The 21,003-nt window shown below is 38.7% G+C and overlaps 1 protein-coding gene and 1 pseudogene across 2 annotated transcripts in view; one reads left to right on the top strand and one right to left on the bottom strand.

Moving 5' to 3' along the window:
• The window catches only part of TBC1D31 (TBC1 domain family member 31), a 72,706-nt gene that overhangs the window by 44,650 nt on the left and 7,053 nt on the right, over positions 1-21,003 (bottom strand). For both annotated transcript variants that reach the window (XM_055314309.1, XM_055314310.1), the window contains exons 3-7: positions 18,028-18,143; positions 13,103-13,281; positions 5,477-5,628; positions 1,412-1,571; positions 394-594 (exon numbers count right to left, since the gene is read on the bottom strand). In XM_055314309.1, the coding sequence (XP_055170284.1) occupies positions 394-594; positions 1,412-1,571; positions 5,477-5,628; positions 13,103-13,281; positions 18,028-18,143 (808 nt within the window). The remainder of the gene's footprint in view (positions 1-393; positions 595-1,411; positions 1,572-5,476; positions 5,629-13,102; positions 13,282-18,027; positions 18,144-21,003) is intronic.
• LOC129502589 (acyl-CoA-binding protein-like) lies at positions 655-1,125 on the top strand (annotated as a pseudogene).

The following is a 21,003-nucleotide window of genomic DNA, read 5'->3' as shown; positions in this document are numbered from 1 at the left end:
AAAAGTGTAGAGACATGGCTTTTGGAGGTAGAAAAAAACAAAAACAAAGACAAAAACAAACAAAATAAATCCATACCTAGAAGTATGGATAAGGTCCAAGGAATTTAGAAAATCAGAGCATAAAGATTTTATTTTCGGTGATACAACATTTAAATTAAAAAAAAAAAATCTTTGGGGATGCCTGGGTGGCTCAGTGGTTGGGCATCTACCTTTGGCTCAGAGCTTGATCCTGGAGTCCCCAGATTGAGTCCCACATCGGGCTCCCTGCATGGAACCTGCTTCTCCTCCCTCTTCCTGTGTCTCTGCCTCCCTGTGTCTCTCATGAATGAATAAATAAAATCCTTAATAAATAAAATAAAATAAATCTTTGATGTTCTTTACTTGATAACATACCTTATTGATTTCTTGTGTTAGAGCTTGAACTGAATATATGTTCAGACTTCCATTTTCCATAATAGATGCAATGTACCGTCCATGTGGGCTAATTACTGATGAGCTAATTCCTTCATCAAGGCTCCCAATTTCAAAGAGAAGTTTACAAGTTTGTATATTAACAAATCTCATTATGCCATCTTGACTCAGCACTCCAAGAACCTAAGAGTAGAGAGAAATAATATATGAGTAATATAGGAGTCCTGAAGGCTCACAACCCCACCACCATGTCTCAGGCTGAGTTTGACAAAGCTGCTAAGGATGTTAAGCACCTCAAGACCAAGCCAGCAGATGATGAGATGTTGTTCATCTACAGCCACTACAAATAAGCAACTGTAGGTGATGTAAACACAGAACGGCCTGGGCTGTTGGATCTCAGAGGCAAGGCCAAGTGGGATGCCTGGAATCAGCTGAAAGGGACTTCCAAGGAAGATGCCATGAAAGCTTACGTCAACAAAGTAGAAGATCTAAAGAAAAAATATGGAATATAACGGCTGGATTTGGCTGCGAGCAGTGCATTTCGTCTAAACTGATCTAATGTCTTGTTTTTCTAATACTGTGGATGACATGAAATCATGCAAATAGCCCGTTAACGTAGGTCCTGAAGACCATGCAGGACATGGCTCCAACAGAGTAGAGGCTGCCATGGTTACTGACCTGCACTGAGTAGTTTTTATCCAGAAATCAATTAAAGTTGCATCTGTTACTTAAAAAAATAAATAAGTCACATTTAAGTCCCATGTCTCAGATGTTAACCAGACTTACAGTGATCATTATATAATGTATACAGATATCAAATCATTATGAAGCTAATGTCTTATGCCAATTAACACCTCAATGTTAAAGTCAGTCAACTCTCTGAATATCAAACTACACACGCTCACATGTACCTTCCAAGTTAAAGAGGAGAACAAAGATAGTTCAGGAATTGATATGCTCTTTCTCAGAAAGTATAATGTCCTACATTTATATTACTAACCTGATTAGAGCCAGCATCAAAACTATCAGGGAGAAATTCTAGGTGGCGGATGGCTCGAACTCTAGCAGGCATCTGAATAATTCTGAATAGCTGTTTAGCTTCCAAGCACCACAAGTGAAGGTGATTTGATTTCCCTCCAGCTGCCAGGATTCGACCATCTCTGTGGAACAAAAGGTGAGAAAGTAGGACTACATGAATTGTTTACAGTAGTACTGTCCACTATCACCCCACATGACAGAAATGTTCTCCATCTATGCCGCCCAATATGGTCACTACTGGCCACAACTTGAAATGTAGCTAATGGTTCTGAGGAAGTAAAATCTTAATTTTATTTAATTTTTACTAAATAGTCCCATGAATATAATAGCTATCATATAGGAAAGTTCAGGTTTACAGCATATAGATTTTTTTTTACCTATTGTACTAAGACACCAGCTTAACAAATACTTGTTTGATGACCTGGTTGAGGATTTCTGAGTAACATTTATCTTTTATAGTGTAATCTCAAAGTCACCTCTATTCAACTTTCTGTATTTCACATGACTATACTGAATTGTTACAGCACTGTTACATGAAAACCCAAAAGCCTCAACTTTTTTATTTTACTTTTTATTATTATTTTTAAAGATGTTATCTATTTATTCAAGAGAGACACGGAGAGAAGCAGAGACACAGGCAGAGGGAGAAGCAGGCTTCCTGTAGGGAGCTGATGTGGGACTTGATCCCAGGATCACGCCCTGAGCCGAAGGCAGACACTGAACCACTGAACCACCAAGGTGCCCTTCAACCTTTTTTTTTTTTTAAAGTTAGTTATGAGAAAGAGAGAGAGAATGTGCATTTGTGCAGTGTGCACCCATGAGTAGGAGGAACAGAGGGAGAAGCAGAGATGTCTCACTGAGCAGGGAGCCTGACTTGTGCCTTGATCCCAGAACCCTGATATCATGATCTGAATGAACTACCCAGGCGCCCAAGCCCCAGCTTTTTTTTCCTGCTCAAAGCAAGCTACTTTTACAAAGTACAAAAAGAATAAGCTGGGTTGACTTGCAATGTTGTTGTTCATTCATTTGCTAAGGACTTGTAAAGAGTCTACTACAAGCCAGGTATCATTTCAGGCACCAGGGACATAATGGTGACCCAGGCAGGTAAGAGTCCTGCTCTTGTGGGATTTTCAGTATAGAGGAGGAGAAACAATGAACTTTACCTCAGCTGACGGTAAGTTCTCTAAAGAACTATAAAATGAGATGGGAGTTACAGACTTGGGAAAGGAGGAAGGTCTCCTCTGTGAAAAATGTGAATGAGACAGCTGTGGGATGATTTGGAAGAATTCCATGCTGGTCGGTATTCCAGACTGGCCGACACTTAAGTGTTGAGAAAGGAATAAGGTTAGCACCTAAGGAAGAGAGAAGCCACACTCAAGGGTGGTTGGAATTGTTCAATAGGAGGAAAGAGAAAACCTGAGGCCAGATGACAGAAGCCATAGGGATATTATGGGGAGTTTGGCTTTTATTCTAAACACAAGGGAATGCCTTTCAAGGGAGTTCAATAGGGAAGTGACATGATTTGACTTATGACTTAAAAAGGCCACTCTATCAGGGCACCTGGGCGGCTCAGCCAGTTAAGCCTCAGACTCATGATCTCAGAGTCTTGAGTTCAAGCCCTGCACTGGGCTCTACACTGAGTATGGAACCTACTTCAAAAGACAAAACAAAACAAACCCCAAACCCCAACTCTATCTGCTATGTAGAGACTGACTTTAGGAAATGAAATTGAAAACAAGGAGACCAAATAAGGAGTCTATATTATAGAAGTCTGAAAGAGACCAAGGGAGTTAGAGTAGGGTCATAGCTGTGGCAATGCACAGATCAGACCAATTCAAGATATTTGATGGAACTGAAGGATTTACTCATGACTTAGAAGAGGGTGCAAGAAAACAAGGAAATTTTCTAGCTCTTTCCACTGAAAAGGCCTAGACAGTGACCAGATTAGTCACAAGGAGTACCCCTAACATCCAGATTAGTTTTTGAATTATTATTTCCCACTAAAACAAGCCCAGGCTCTTTAGAAAAATGGCTGATTCCAGGTTTGGGACAGAAAATGTATAAGGTAAACCTGGAACATCTCGTCAGATAAGAAAGAATGAGAGCGGGGGATCCCTGGGTGTCTCAGCAGTTTAGCGCCTGCCTTTGGCCCAGGGCATGATCCCGGATTGAGTCCCATGTTGGGCTCACAGCATGGAGCCTGCTTCTCTCTCCTCCTGTGTCTCTGCCTCTCTCTCTCTCTCTCTCTCTCTATCATGAATAAATAAGTAAATAAATCTTTAAAAAAAAAAAAAAGAAAAAGAATGAGAGCTTTCAAACAGACCACTGGGGTTGTTATCAGAAGGGTTCAAATCAGTCAAAGAGGGGAGAACTAGAGCATCACAAATAGTGATATTAATGGATTAAATCATATCAACTATATTTAAATCCATTCATTCACAAAAATTAAAGGCAAAGCTTTCATTGGTGACCTGTGGAAAATGCCAATAAGCCAATTCGTTATTTTTTACAAAAAAAATTTTAAGGGTGCCTGGTTGGCTCAGTCAATTAAACTTTGTCTGACTCTTGATCTCAGGGTAGTGAGATTGAACCCTGCATTGGGCTCCATGCTGGGTGGGGGGCCTACTTTAAAAAAAAATTTTTTTTAAAGACAGGGAAATCAAGCATTTATCCCACCTTTCCTTTGCAACTATAAAGTAACCAAAGAGTTGATGAGAGGATGTTTCTTTCTATAGTAGGTTTCTAGTTAATAAGGGAAGAAGGAATAACAGAATTAGCATAGCACTATTTTGCTAGCCTCGAATGCAATACTGGTTCTAGGTCATGATCAGCAATGGCTGCTAATATCACAAGAGAAATGTTCATCTGATTAAAGCATGCAAACCACCTATCACTATCATGTCATGACCCCAAATCAAACCTAAACCAGACCAAGCCTCCAATTTATAGAAAATATAGGTGTGACCAGTATATAGGAAACATGGTGAGAGGACCATATTAAACACCATCACAAGGATCCAAAAAGCAAAACCTGAAATACAGAGAGCGCTATAGGACAAATGACTGTTCCTTAATGAATAAATTGCAAGGAAAATATTTAAAAAGAGATATATCATCCAAAACACTGTGTGAACCTAGTTTGGCTCCCGATTTGAACAAAAACTGGGTATATGACAATATTAAGAAATTATTCATTTTTAAAAAGTATGATAATGGGTTAATTAACTGGACTTTAAATAAAAAATTGGAAAAGGAAGTGATAACAATACTAGAGTTATGTTCCAAAAAGGACTCTTTCCTTTAGGGATACATACTGAAATATTTATGTATGAAATGATATGCTTGGGTTTTGCTTTAAGGCAAAGCAGTAGGTAGTAGGAGGTAGTGATAGGTTGAGTTACAGATAAAATAAAGGTGGCTATCAGATGATTATTACAGTTAATAAAAATGCTGTAATTAGGGCTTCCTGTATTTTTATATTTTTGTGTACATTTGAAATTTGCCACAATAAATTAAAAAGTTCTATAGAACATACATAAGTTTGAAGTAATTTTTTTCTCCTATGAAAGAAAAGACAATGAATAGATAATGAAAATGGAATGAAAATTTATAAAATTTTACTGGAAACTAGATTTCTTAAAAATTCTCAGTGTTTTAAAAAATGTACATTTGGATCAGAGAGGGAAACAAACCTTAAGAGACTCTTAACTACAGGAAGCAAAGTGAGGGTTGCTGGAGGGTGGGGGGATGGGGTAACTGGGTGACAGATATTAAGGAGGGCACATGATATGCAACCGATGAATCACTGAACTCTAGCACTGAAGCTAATAATATACTATATGTTAATTAACTGAATTTAAATAAAATAAAACATTTTTAAAATGTACATTTGGAGTGCCCAGCTGGCTGGCTCAGAGGAGTGTATGACTCCTGATCTTGGGGTCACGAGTTTGAGCCCATGCTGGGTATAGGGATTACTTTAAAAAATAAATAAATACATTTAAACAAAAAGTGAAATGCACATTACCTGGTTACGGCAAATACTTTGTATAATATACTAGAGCTTTCAGGTGGAGCTGGCAATTGATATCTGCAAGAAAGAGTATCACATTCCCAGGCGAAGATGGAATTATCTTTAAAACAGCTGAGGATGGTGTTACTTAATGGTAAAAAGAAAACCTAAAGATAGAGGAAAAGTTATTGTTCATATAGCCAACAGCTTCTTTAAATTTAAAATTATACAAGTTGTCAATTTTTCTTTTAAAAAATTACTTTTTCTTAAACTGGAAAAAAATATTTATGACATATGAGAGGATAATACTGATAACTCGTATACAATTATAAACTGAAAGGAAAAGGTAAACAAACCCCTTTAGAAAAAATCAGGGACTGAAATGACTAGGCAATTCATAAAATACAAAGTAACAATTTTAAAATATTTAACCTTATAAAAGATTCAAATGAAAACAATATTTTGTGTATCAAATTTACTCTAAAAATAACACAAATGAACATACACACAAGCTATATATACACTAACATATGTACTCCATTTATAAACTACCTTCTACTATAAACATGACATTAAATACTAATTACTCATAAAGATTACAAATATTAAATATTGGTTAGAGTATAGGAAACCAGCACTGTCCTCCTGGCTGTTGGTAATAAAAACTGGTTACAGATACTATACAACGTATCTCAACAGCCTTGAGAAGAGAGGTATGTATCTTTTCTGAGCTAGTCAGGCTGCTTCTAAGAGTTAATCCTTTCTGGGGAAAAAAATCAGCAAAGTGCTTTAAGGTAAATGTATACAAATATTTGTTGGGCATTATTTATAAAAATAAAAAAAAAACAAGTTTGTTGTTGAAAACAAAACTATGATGTTTTATCAGTGACTCAATTTTTTTAATGTACAATTGAGACTGGACTTGATAGTAAAGTTGGAAATACCACTTTATTCTAATTTCTGTTCTTCTATTGCATAAGCACTAAACAATGCTGACTTTTCTCTTTTTTTAAGATTGTATATTTATTTATTTATGAGTGACACAGAGAGGGAAGCAGAGACACAGGCAGAAGGAGAAGGAGACTCCCTGCTGGGGAGCCCGATGAGGAACTTGATCCCACGAACCTGGGATCATAACTTGAACTGAAGGCAGATGCTCAACCACTGAGCCACCCAGGGACCCTCTCCTTTAAAAAAAAAATTATTTATTCATTCATGAGAGACACAGAGGCAGAGACATAAGCAGAGGGAGAAGCAACAATGCTGACTTGATAACACAAAGTTTTAGTTAAAATTCACCATTTTCTCCTAAGAATTTCGATGGCCTCTAATATGGTTTTCTGTGTCATTTGTATAAAGCACATGAAGGGAGGAAGGGAAGGAAAAGAAAGGAGAGAAGATGGAAGAAATCTATGCCCTAAGACTGTCCATCCTCTCAAAAAAACCTCCTTAAGTGACATTTCCCATGGTTTAATCTTTAGTTCTATCTCTAGCTCTTTATTCTTTGATTCCCATCTAGAGCTGCCATCTTAACTGCATTACAGCTTATTGTTACTCTTCATATTTGAATATATTTTGTCATTGTTTCTACCAGTTTGTCTTTATAAGCTTTATTATTTTTTGAAGAGATATGATTTGTTCTTGTGTTGGAGAAGGAACAGGGACTAAGGAGGCAGCACACCGTGAACAATTTGTAGCCTCTCATTCTGACCCTGGATTTGTCATACACCGTCACCGTTTAGTAGAGTCAGAGAAAGCCTGTTTTCTCTTGAAATGCTACATTCTTTGGAGATGAGGTGATCACCATCTTTAACACTGGAGTGTCTCTTGAGTATTTACAATTTGGAGGCCATCATCATAGTAGTGAGAGGGAGTGGACCAAAAATGACTGTCTGAGGGTAAAGCAGGATCAACACCAAATCTACTGCGGCTTTCTCCAAGTGTTATAGACATAATGAATCCACAGGCACCTAAATAAAATACTTCTGCAACCCTGCATCTGCTTTGTGTTGTCACCAAGTCTGTTCTATACATACAGTTAAAAAAATCATTTATTTTTTAAATATTTTATTTATTTATTCATGAGAGACACCGAGGGGCAGAGACATAGGCAGAGGGAGAAGCAGGCTCCCCACAGGGAGCCTGATGTGGGACTTGATCCCAGGACTCTAAGATCACAACCTGAGCCAAAGACAGACGCTCAACCACTGAGCCATCCAGGTGCCTCAAGAATGATTCTAATAGTTAATGATATTACTATAAAAATTTCAAGGCCTGAAACCTGTAATTTTTTTTAAGTTTTTTATTTATTTATTTATTCATTTATTTAATTTTTTTTTAAGAGGTGCGGGGAGGGGCAGATGGAGAGAGAAAGAAAATTTTAAGCAAGCTCCAAGCCCAGCGCGGGCCTCACAATCGATTGTGATCATCTCACAACCCGAAATCATGACTTGAAATTAAGAATCAGATGCTTAACCGACTGGGTCACCCAGGCACCCCAAGAAACTTGTAGTTTTTATAATAATTGTTGAAGGCTGTTATTATGAACTATTTTTCTTGTATACATATAACAGTATCTTTTTAAATAATAAATAGTGCTTAAAAACCACAACTCTTACATACACACATACATAGTGCACTGTGGGACTTACTGGTTAATTAAAACAATCTACTCAGTGTTCATGCTAATAAGATACAATAAAAAATGCTAATTTGACTGCTGCCCTTGCCTAATTCAATCCTCGCTTTTGTCCTTGGCTCACTTTGTCAAAGACAATCTCTGATAGATTGTTTGCCAACAGATTCAGGAAGATTTATAATAGAAAGGTCTTACTGAAAGAATTTGCAATAAATACAATGTAATCTAAAACGAATACACTGAAACGCTGTTTGAAAGCCAATGTTGAAAAGAGTTACTTAAGATTTTTATTATAATTAGGAATATTTTTCTAGAAAAGTAATAAAGTTTATTCCTAGTGGGAGAAGCAAAAGCTTAAAAGTTAATGAACACCAACTGCTATTTTAGGGGAATAGCTGTGATAGATTATTGCCTACATGATTATTCACTACTAGATTTGTGATTTTAATTGCCAGATTTTAATGATTATAAAATTGTTCCTAATGAATCATGTCATTATTTAGATAGTGTCATCTCTTGACAATCATAAGCTTAGTAAAAACTTCAAAAGCACTAACAAAATTTGCTTTTTGGAAGGTTGGCTGAAAGGGTGGGGCTGCTGCTTTTCCTTATAAAATGCAAAAATCTTAAGCTTTCCAACTCACTTTTGAGAGGTATGTGGGCTCTTTTCAAAGTTGAGAGTTCAGTATGGCAATAAAGGGCAAGTCAAATGCACAATTCAGCAAAAATTTAGTGCGTGCCCACTAATGAGACTGAATTAAGTTCAATAATACATTCTTTGTTAAATGTTTCTTCATACCCATCACAAAAATTTTTCTAATACATACCGAACCATAGTCATCAGAAACTCTAGATTTATTCAAAAATCCCAAACTAAATATTTAAATATTCTACTTTGAACCTCAACAAACTAATCGAAATTTACTAATATGAAGCAGTGTAATTGACTTACCCAAAAGGCAGTATGATATAAAGGAGAGACTCTACACTAATATGAGCTTAGGTTAAAACCACAAGTATTTGATAAGCTATGTAGACATGGGACATTACTAATGTCTCTGAGCTTCAGATCCCCTTTTGTAAAATGAGAGTAGTATCTACTTTTAGGATTAAAGTTTAAAAATAACTAAACAAAGTGTTAGGTACATAATATTCAATAATTAGTATCTATTGCTATTGGTATTATTTCTATTGCCAGGTACAAAAACCAGTGCAAAGATGTTGGCAGTGACAGGTTCTTTAAAAACATTTTGATATCTGGGTGCCTGGGTGGCTCAGTCGGTTAAACGTCTGACTCTTGATTTCAGCTCAAGTTATGATCTCAGGGTGATGAGATGGAGCCCCCTGCAGACTCCCCACTAAGTGGGGATATTCTCTCTCCCTCTGCCCCTCCCCCTACTCATTCTCTCCCTCTCTCTCAAAATAAATAAAATCTTAAAAAAAAAAGGAAAAATATTTTGAAATCAAAGGTCCATAGTTATTAATTTGAAACCCTTGGTGCTAAATTGTGTTCCAGAATTCAGAATTATTTCTGACTTGAGAATGGTAATATGATATTCTGTGATAGAATGCAGAACCCCTGGGTGACCCGGAGCAATATCCCATACTCAACCACATGAACATTTCAGCCTTGTGTCAATTCGGTTCAGGTTTTGCTGACAAGTGAATTCAGCAAGATCAGATTTTGCCACCAAGTGAATTGCTTGAAAACTTTTGGGCTTCTGAATTGCTAATGAGGTACCATTCATCTATTTCACGTAGTTCAAAAGAAATACAAGTTATCTTACAGCTCTTTTTTTTTTTAAGATTTTATTATTATTTATTCATGAGAGACACAGCGAGAGAAGCAGAGACACAGGCAGAGGGAAGCAGGCTCCATGCAGGGAGCCCAACGCAGGACTCGATCCCGGGTCTCTAGGATCAGGCCCTGGGCCGAAGGCGGCGCTAAACCACTGAGCCACCCAGGCTGCCCCTTACAGCTCTTTAAAAAGATACCTAACTGCACTGAGCCACTCCTGTAGTAGAACCAGAAAACAGGTAAGAACAATGGACAACAGCAGAAGCAGCGGCAGCTGACTTAGATAATAAGCACTTGATACACCAAAGCAGATGTTAGGTCTAGATTGCTTTGTAGAAGCTACCACATTTGGTCCTGAAGCCAACTCTAAGATACGGGCTACTACTATCTGCATCTTACATATAAGGTAAATAGCCTGTAGAAAATGTTGAACATGAATTTACTTAAGACTTTAGATTTAACTTCTGGTTTATAAGAAATACAAATCAGAGAATAACTTAAATGACATAGCAATGAACAATAAGACAAATTCAGAATTTGGGGCATTTTTCAGGACAAGTGGCTTGGTTGCTCTCAAAATAAATAAAAGAATAAATAATAATGTCATGGGAAAAATGGTAGAAGATTATTTTATTTTTAAAGATTTATTTATTTGAGCAAGAGTGTGCATGCAGTGGTGGGGGCAGGGGAGCAGAGGGAAAAGGAGATGGAGAATCTTCAGCAGACTCCCCACTGAAGGCAGAGCCCAATCTCACCACCCTGAGATCATGACCTGAGCCAAAATCAACAGTCAGACAGACACTTAACTGACTGAGCTACTCACGTACCTCATAGAAGACTATTTTAGATTAAAAAGAGCCCTCATAAAATGAGACTCAACATCATTTGTCACCATGTATCGCATATACAAAAGTCACAGAAGTTCTATATAAAATACAGAATCATGGACAGCCCAGGTGGCTCAGCGGTTTAGTGCTGCCTTCAGCCCAGGGCCTGATCCTGGGACCCGGAACTGAGTCCCATGTTGGGCTCCCTGCATGGAGTCTGCTTCTCCCTCTGCCTGTGTCTCTGCCTCTCTCTCTCTCTCATGAATAAATAAAATCTTTAAAAAAAATCAAATACAGAATCAGCAAAAGGAATGAAAACATAGATTTAGTAAAAATTAAGAATAAAAGTTTTACTTTAAGATTAGTTCACAATTACCTCCTGTTTTCAAAGAATAAGCCAGGAGTAGCAACAATCTGACCAACCTTCAGTTCCTGTATAGCCCTGGGGCTAAGAATGGTTTTTACATTTTAAAATTATTTCACTGTAGGGATGCCTGGGTGGCTCAGCAGTTAAGCGTCTGCCTGGGGCTCAGGTTGTGATCCTGGAGACTCAGGATCGAGTCCCACATCGGGCTCCCTGCATGGAGCCTGCTTCTCCCTCTGCCTATGTCTCTGCCTCTCTCTCTCTGTGTCTCTCATTAATAAATAAATAAAAATCTAAAAATAAAATAAAATAATTTCATTGCAGATGGTTACATAAGTACATGCACAATATCCTCAATTTTACTCTGGGTCTGCAAAACAAGAATATTTACTACCTGGTCCTCTGAGAAAAAGTTTGCAGGTAACGTACAGACTACCACGTTCTCTTATTTTAGAACAATATACCTATATCCATACTGCACACTATACATATGTTTTCTAAATTTTATTCTCGTATCACTAACATCTGGAGTCCTACATTTTAAACTAAAATGTCTAAATGACCAAGCAAGGCTGGATTGACAACTATCCAGCATCTAGTAATTTTAATTTCATGGTAAAAAGAACAGATGGTTTTTGTGTCACTGTTTCATAACTCTGTTTCCATTGTGGGTTCAATTCCCAATGTGCTCTGCTTTGGAATTTAGAATTCAATTTAGTACTAAAGCAATTAAAGAAGAAAAGACCTACTAAGATATTTGGCCTAAACCCCTGATGAGTAAGCTGGCTACAACTTTTATCTATTTTTAATTATTAAAGGCAATCTAAGGAACTGAGATTTCCACAGAGACTACAAAATAAATTTCTGGTTGACATGCACTGCTAGCTGTTCACGTTAATGACCAAGAAATTAAAAGCAATACTGCATGTATAATATAACCTGAAGCAATAGAATGAATCACTTGGGAGACTCAGACAATCCTGACAATAGTATTAGTCTAATCAAATGGAAAAAAAATAAGCCTTAAAAGCAAAAGAGGTGGGTATTTTTAAAAAAGTGATATACGTATACAATGGAATACTCATCAGTAATAACAAGGAATGAAGTACTGAAATGTACAACCACATGGATGAAGCTCAAGACCATTACGTTAAAGGAAAAAAGCTTTACATATACCATTAGCGACTAGCTCTATTTATTTGAAATTTTAGAACAGACAAAACTTAATGTACGGTAGGAAAACATCAGGACAGTGCTTTCCTTGGGATGATAGTAGTAATAGGTCCAACACAGGTTACAGAAGTGTATGTGCAAACTGTACAAAACTGAACAAATACTTAAGATTTGTGCATTTCATTATATATAAATTTCACATTAGCAAATACTGAACCCTAACCAATTAAATTCAGGCTTAGGTATTTATGGGCAAGTATACTGATGTCTGTTATTCACTTTAAAATGGGGGAAAAAAGGGCAGCCCCGGTGGTCCAGCGGTTTAGCACCGCCTTTGGCCCAGGGTGTGGTCCTAGAGACCTGGGATCAAGTCCCACATCAGGCTCCCTCTGCCTGTGACTCTGCCTCTCTCTCTCTCTCTGTGTGTGTCTCTCATTTATAAATAAATAAAACCTTAAAAAAATAAAGTGGGGAAAAAAAAGAAGAGGACAGAAAGATGGACAGATCCTTAATATAGCATAGTACCATAAGTAAAGATAGCATAGGAATACATTAATGATAGAATCTAATGGTGCACATGTGTTCACTGTAAATTTCTTACAAATCTACTCTATGTTTGAAATTTTTCAAAACAAAAACTCAGTAAGTTATAAATTGTAGCCATAGGTAACATCTTTAATCCTGTGGGCCACTCTGCTTTGCTTGTTGCTGAGTTACGAGAACACAGCTAGGTGGGACAAAGTGAATCATTCATTAGTCTTCCATCATCTATAAACCCTGCTGACCAAGAAACTAGTCTTGAGAAGCACAACAGGCCAAGATGCGCCCCACCTCCACTGACCTTTTGTATACCCACAGACTGTAGAATATTCAGCTTTCTTTTTCTCTGAAAGGTATCCAAGTCCCATAGCTGTGCTGTATCAGAAGAAGTAGTGATGGCGTATCTCCCTGATGCGTGCACAGAGATCGAAAATACTGATGATTCATGTCCTCTCATCCAACTAACTAGCTCCTTGGTAACTGTGGTGAAAAGTAAAAGTTACATAGATCAAACACTATCACCAAAGAACGAATTCAGTTGATGGCTAGGTATTTCTACGAGGCACCTTCATTAACATCTACAAAAGTAAAAGCCTAGTTGGCCGGTTGATAAAATGCACAATGGAACATGTTAGTAACATGAATATCGTGAACACGTGAGGAGATGGGGACAAATGAAAAAGGGTTTAAGAGGGATCCCTGGGTGGCGCAGTGGTTTAGCGCCTGCCTTTGGCCCAGGGCGTGATCCTGGAGACCCGGGATCGAATCCCACGTCAGGCTCCCGGTGCATGGAGCCTGCTTCTCCCTCTGCCTATGTCTCTGCCTCTCTCTCTCTCTCTGTGACTATCATAAATAAATAAAAAATTAAAAAAAAAAAAAAGAAGCTAGAGAACCTATTAAAAAAATGGTTTAAGAAATGCTTCAAGTGTGACAATAGGGGAGTTTGAGCTTTCTCTTGTGAGTCATAGTTTTATCGCGTAGAAGAATATCATAGCTGGTGTGTATTTTAGGGAGAGCACTTTGAAGATACGTGGTAGATACATTACAAAGAAGGAAGAGATAACAAATTCACTTTCTGCTGTAATAATCTAGGGAGGAGACAGGAGGGTCTAAACTAAAAAGGTGATGATGGAGAAAGGAATAAACTCAAGAACCGTAATGGAGAAATTCAAAGGACAGTGTGATCAAATAGATGTGTTGAATGAAAAGACGAGTTAGGTCTTCAGTGGTTCTAGCTTAGTTATGTAACTAGATGGCAATACTACTAACTGACTTAAGAAATACATGAAGAGAAACAGATCTAGCAGTATGGGAAGCAGAGATCATGGATTTTTTTTTTTTTTAATGAATTTGATTTTTAAAACTGATCCTGAGGTTTGTGTATATCCATGCGAGAGAGAAGCATAGAAAACAGCCTGGTGGGAAAAATACCAAAAACTTCACGACAATTATCACTGGGTCATAGAATTAGAAGTGATTTGTGTGTTCTCTTTACATTTTCCTGTGTTTCCAAGTTTGCTATGGTAGGCATGTTTTACTTTCATGATTAGAACTTTTTCCTCCAGAAGGATGAAACTGAGAATAGTCAGAAAGCACGATGTAAATCTGGGAAGCATTAAAAGACACAAAGTAGGTAGAAATTGAAAACAGAGCAAACAGAGAAAGCCCTGGGGGGGAGAGTTGTAGTTTCCAAACACCAGTCTAAAGTCTGGCATTAGTTAATGATCAATTTTTCATTGGTCTTCAGTGAAATGAGAAAAATAAGGATAATGAAATGAGTTTTTCATAAAGCTAAATTTATTTTTTTCAAGATTTTATTTATTTGGGAGACAGAGAGAGAAAGAGTGATAGCACATACAAGTTGGGGGGGGAGCAGGAGGCAGAGGGAGAGAGGGAGCAGCAGACTCCCCGCTGAGCAGGGAGCCAGATGTGGGGCTAGATAGATCCCAGGACCCCAGGATCATGAACCAAGCTAAAGGCAGATACTTAACCACCTGAGTCACCCAGGCACCCCTCATAAAGCTAAGTTTAAAGTACTACCTTTCAATCTAGTATTATATCCTTCTAATAAGTTCTTTTATGTTAAAAAAAAATCTTGTTTCATGAAATGAAGTTTTATTGTTTTTTTCTAATGTCAATTAGCAAACTTAAAAGTTGACAACCCATGTGGGTTGTTCTTCTGCTTTCTCTTTAATTGGGGAAAAAAAATCTAAAAGTCCAGGTACCAGGGACCACTAAAATAACCCAGGAGACAGGATCCCTGGGTGGCTCAGCGGTTTGGCGCCTGCCTTTGGCCCAGGGCATAATCCTGGAGTCCCAGGATCAAGTCCCACATTGGGCTCCCTGCATGGAGCCTGCTTCTCCCTCTGCCAGTGTCTCTGCCTCTCTCTCTCTCTGCCTCTCATTAAAAAAAAAAAAAAAAAAAAAAAAACCAGGAGAGAACCTACTAGGAAGCAGTTGGAAAGGTAGGAGGAGAAGCCAGAGAGAGAAGAGAATGAAAACTAAGGTCCTGATGTAACACAAGGTGCTAAATGCTACTGAGAGGTGGAATGAAAAGTAGAAGGAGGGTTTCAACAATCAGAGGTTCTGAATGACCTTGGAGGTACGGGGGGGGGGGGGGGCGGGGGGGAGCAAGTGGCAGAGTCCACTGCTAGAGGTGGTGAAGCAGCGGGATTTAGCAGCCAAGAGGGAGGTAGTGAAGACCACATCCCAAGGAACGGGCTTCACTGGTGAGGGTAGGGGGGTTCAACAGACAGAAGAGACTGTGAAAAGACAGACCTGAGGAGAGAGGAGAAGAGCATGGATAGAACCCAAGTGAAGCAATCACAGAGGAGTATCAACATTTCGCTTTTTTTTTTTTTTTTTTTTTACAATTTTTGTGATAGCAGTGTTTGCAACATCAGAGATTGGAGACAGGGTAAAAGTCCATTGACAGGTAACAAGTTTAATGATTATGGTCATGCCAACATCTGCAGAGTGGAATATTACATGCTGGTTTTAAAATACTGTCTGAATATTTAATGAGGTTAAGAACATGATCCCACAAAACAATGCAGATAGGATGAGCATGTTTGTTAGAATGTAAGAGAGGTGGGCACCCAGGTAGCTTAGTCCTTTAAGTGTGGGACTCTCAGTTTGAGCTCAGGTCGTGATCTCAGCTTCATAAGATGGAACCTGGGCTCCACTCAGTGGGGAGTCTGCTTGAGATTCTCTCTCCCTCTGCCCCTCCCTCTGTTCATGAGCGCAAATGTGCTGATGCTCTATCAAATAAATAAATAAATAAATAAATAAATAAATAAATAAATAAATAAATAAAATCTTAATAATAAAAAAAGAATGTAAAAAAGGTATATGCAGAGAAAACAGACTGGAAAGATAGGTCCCTACTACAGAAACATGGACTGTGTCTGAGCATTACTGAAGGACGTTGAGTTAGCCTCCTTACACGCACAGTGAGAGTGTAGTGGTGATTAAGAGCAGGGACTCTGGAGCTAGGCTTCCAGGATAGGATTCCTGGCTCCACCACTTACAAGCTGTGGGACCTTGGTCAAGTTACTTCTATGCCTCAGTCTCCTCATCTGTGAAATGGAGATAACAGTAGCCATCTCCGTGCATTTCAGGACAATGAAAATTAGTATGTATAAAGTCATAGAACAGTACTTGGCAAGCAGCCCAGGTGGCTCAGGGGTTTAGCACCGCCTTCAGCCCAGGATGTGATCCTGGAGACCCAGGATTGAGTTCTGCATCGGGCTCCCCGCATGGGAGCCCATTTTCTTAAAAAAAAAAAAAAAAAAAAAGAACAGTACTGGGTAAAGGGTAAACAATATATAAGTGTTAGCTATCACTAATATTACTACGGTTATTATCTTCCTTTTTCTAAAATAGATTTTATTTATTAGAGAGAAAACATGCTCACATGGGGGAGGGGCAGAGAGGGAGAAATGAGCAAACTCAGCATTGAACTCGGAGCTGGGGCTCAAACCCAGGATTCGGAGATTAGGAACTAAGCCAAAACCAAGAGTTCAATGCTTAACCACCTAAACCACCCAGGTGCCCCAGTTATTATTATTTCTTAAGATTTTTATTTATTTATTCATGAGATAGAGAGAGAGGCAGAGACACAGGCAGAGGGAGAAAGAAGCAGGCTCCATGCAGGGAGCCTGACATGGGACTCGATCGATCCCGGGTCTCTAGGATCAGGTGCTGGGCTGAAGGTGGCACTAAACTGCTGAGCCACCGGGCTGCCCCCAGTTATTATTATCTTTCTAAATATTCTATCAATTACTTCAATAATAAGAAAAAAATACAGTTGAGATACCTTTTTTCTTACTAAGAGATTCAGTTTACAGAACTCTAAATTCTCTAAAAATAGACGACACGGTGTAAAATACATAGGCTATATTTGAAAGTTATTATTCTTGTACTTAAGTACAAGAAGGAACTGAGGCTTCAGAGAGAGGTCTGGTTTTTGTTCAGGTTCCTGAGGAGCATTCTCTAAACCCTAAAAATTTCCCCAGTTAAGGGGTGTCTCTGTTATTCATGGCTGGTCCCTTGGACAACAACAGATGGCTTATCTAAGGAGAGAATCTCAGAGCTGGGTCTGGTCACACAAGAAAGACCAGCCATGTGAGTGAACAGAAGGCTGGGGCTCTGAGCCATGTGATATCCGCCCAAACACTCCAAAGAGGGGAGAGGGCTGGAAATTGGGATTATTGCCCACTGGTCTGAATTCAAATCAGTCATGTTTACATCATGGAGCCTCCATAAAAGTCCTAGACATCAAAGCTTCATGAATTTTTGGTTTGGCAATACTCAGCGTGGATGGCCACTTGCTGATGCTGGGAGGGTAATATGCCCTAAGGGGAATAGCAGTTTCTCTTCTGGGAGCCTCCCACATTCTACCCTATGTGTCCTTCCTTTACCTGGTTCCAATTTATATCCTCCTGTTGCATTAAAACCACAATTGTAAGCAGAGTGCTTTCCTAAGTTCTGTGAGTCATTCTGGTGAATTACCAAACCTGAGGGTAGTTGTGGGGAACCCTGAATTTGTAGACAGCAGACCTGATGGGAAGATGGTCCCAGGACCCCCCAAACTTATAGCTGATGTCTCAAATGAGGTCATTTTGTAGGGACCTCTGCCCCAGACTGTACAGACTGACAAACTCCTTGCAGTACTTCAGTCTAAATTTTACTCTTATTCAAAAGATAAATAGAAAGACTTCTTACCTGTGTCGAAACATTTAATAGAATAATCAGCTAATGCCACAAGGAATTCAGACTTCCTACGGAGATTAAAGGCCAGAGCTGTGCATGCTTGTGCTGTTCGCTGAACAAGATTAAACCTATTAAGAGATTACCACATTAGTATTAGAAATTCTTCCAACAATCATAAATTTTACATTGGAGGAGTCCTTAGAGATGAAGAAAATGAAACCCAGAAAAATGAACTCTTGTTTCGGTAGGCCAAAAATAGATGCTGAAGAGTTCTGTCTGCCATGTACAGGAACTTGGCACTTACTTAGCAGGTTTTAAGCCTAGCAGAATTACGACCAGCCACGGCTTTTAGGAAGATGATTCTGGCAGCAATGGCAAATGGACAGAGGGACAAGAAGAGATCTGAAGCAAGCTGCTAGATAGCATCTAACCAGAGTTATGGGTATAAAAAGGAAAGGACAAACAGGACAAGAGTCAGGAGTCAAGTGGGTGTACGGCATGGTGATGCATCAAATATGAGGTGAGGAGGGAGGAATCAAGAATTCCTCATGTGTAAAAAAAAAAAAAAAATTCCTCATGTGTAAAATGAAGGTTAAAAAAAAAAAAAGATCTCGGGACACCTGGGTGGCTCAGTGGTTGAGCGTCTGCTATCAGCTCAGGGTGTGATCCCAGGCCTAGGATTGAGTCCCACATCAGGCTCCCTGCAAGGAGCCTGCTTCTCCCTCTGCTTATGTCTCTGACTCTCTGTGTCTCTCATGAATAAATATATAAATCTTAAAAAAAAAAAAAAATCTCATAAGGTCGTTGTGATGATTAAGTGAACTAATACAGTGACTAAATGAAATAATATATGCTAAGTGCTTAGCAGAGTACCTGGCACACAGCTACATTAATTTACTAAAAAAAATCAGGCTTTCAAGAGTGGGCAAAAGAGGGATGAGTTTGAGGATAGAAAATAAGTCCGGTTTTAAATATGTTGAGTTCAAGGCCTTTGCAAAATGTTTAGAGCTGTACTGTCCAAGAAATATAACACAGGCCACAGGTGTAGTTTAAAATATTGTAGGAGCCTTTTTACTTTGAAAAAAAGAAAAAGGTAAAATTAATCTTAATAACATATTTTTCCTAATATGTATATATTAGTATTTCAAAATTTAATCAATAAAATTAAGGAGATATTTTACATTCTTTTTTTCATACTAAGTCTTCCATATCCACTGTGTATTTTACACTAACAACACATCTCAATTTGTTTTTTTTTAATATTTATAATTTTAACCATTTTTTTAAAAAGATTTATTTATTTGAGAGAGTGAGCAAGAGAGCATGAGCAGGGGGAGGAGCAAAGGGAGCAGACTGCCTGCTGAGCAGGGAGCCCAACGTGGGGCTCAATCCCAGGACCCCAGGTTCATGACCTGAGCCAAAGACAGATGCTTAACTAACTGAACCATCCAGGTGCCCCTGACACATCTCAATTTGGACTACCCAACTTTCAGTCTCCAGAGCTTGATGCAGCCAGTGGCTTCTGCACAGGACAGCCTAATCTAGCCAGTAGGTAGTAGAGGTAAATCTGGATTAACAGTGTTTGCATGGCAGCTGAAGCCTCAGCTTGGTATTGATGAGATTATCAATGAGAATGCCTGGAGCATGGAATGGAGTAGGCCCAGGAGAGATGCTCGAGCAGTACAATGAAGGGACAGGCACTAGCAGGAGAGTCAGTGAAACAAGGGGAAAAATTGATCAGAGAAGTAAAAAAATCAGGAAAGAGCTGTACCTTGAAGCAACAGAAAAAAAATTCTACAGAGGATGTGAAGACGAGTATTTAATGGAATGAGAAATGAAAGAGACCATTCGATTAGGCAAGTAAAATTTCCAAGGGACCCCAGCACAATGGGTGTTCAAATCAGGCATGCCTGATTTCAAGTCTCAGCTCTGCCACTTACTCTTCTGCTCAGATGTGAATATTTACAGAGAGAGAGAAAGGGGACAGTGGACAAATTAAAAGAGAAGAACACTCATGGTGCAAAGTCCCAGGGATGGCCTCAGAAGATGGGAGATCAGTGCTGGAAGAAACTAGGATCACTTACTTTATGAATAAACCAACCATATGGATGGCTGTGTATCTGAGACTGTGTTGGGGAAGAGGAAGGGCAGCTTGAAAGTGTCTGTTTTCTCATGAGTGAGGAGGCCAGTCAGTCGAGCAAGAGTAGGATCGTACACAAGCAGATGAGGAAGCAGGCAAAGGTCTGGAATGCTGGAGGAGAGTGGGAGAAGTAAGAACTATTGACAAAATAATAACAATTAGTAGCAAACGAAGGGAAGGAATCAGTTAACGCTCAGGTCCATTATCTAGTAACAGAGTCTCTACAGTAATTTTTGTTTTCTCTAGCAGCGGGAACAGAGAAGAGACAGTTGTATGGACTTAAGATTGAGAACTGGTAGCATGCGTTAGGCAAGGGTTAAGGGTGGGAGAATTGTGACCGTTACTTTTTTGGCAAAGAAGAGAGACAATGATTAACAGATATCTAATAAATTACAGAGAAATTCATTATCTACTACGACCTCTTCTTTTCCTGAACAATTTGAGAATAAGTTACTGAGATCATGATTCCTACAAACAAGAAAATTCTCCCATATAATTGCAATACAACTATCAAAATCAGAAAATTACATTTATATATTACCACCACCGAGTCCTCAGACCCCCACTCAGTTTTGCCATGTGTCCCTAGTAATGTCCTTGACAGCAAAAACATCAGTCCAGATTCATGTCTTTACTTTTCAGGTCTCTAGTCTCCCTCAAGCTGGAATAATTCTTCTGGTTTTTCTACAACTTTCATGACCTCAACCCTCAAGATTACGGGCCATCCTATGTATGCACACAAACTTTGATCTGTCCCACTACTTGTGTCATCATTTGATAAGGTAGTGTTTGCTATACTTCACCACAAAATTAATCTTTCCCCCTCTATAATTATTTTGTGGGGAGCT

The sequence above is a fragment of the Nyctereutes procyonoides genome, unplaced genomic scaffold (assembly GCF_905146905.1).
Source record: "Nyctereutes procyonoides isolate TBG_1078 unplaced genomic scaffold, NYPRO_anot_genome, whole genome shotgun sequence".
NCBI classification, from domain to species: Eukaryota; Metazoa; Chordata; class Mammalia; order Carnivora; family Canidae; genus Nyctereutes; species Nyctereutes procyonoides.
This window is presented reverse-complemented; position numbering and strand designations above follow the sequence as displayed.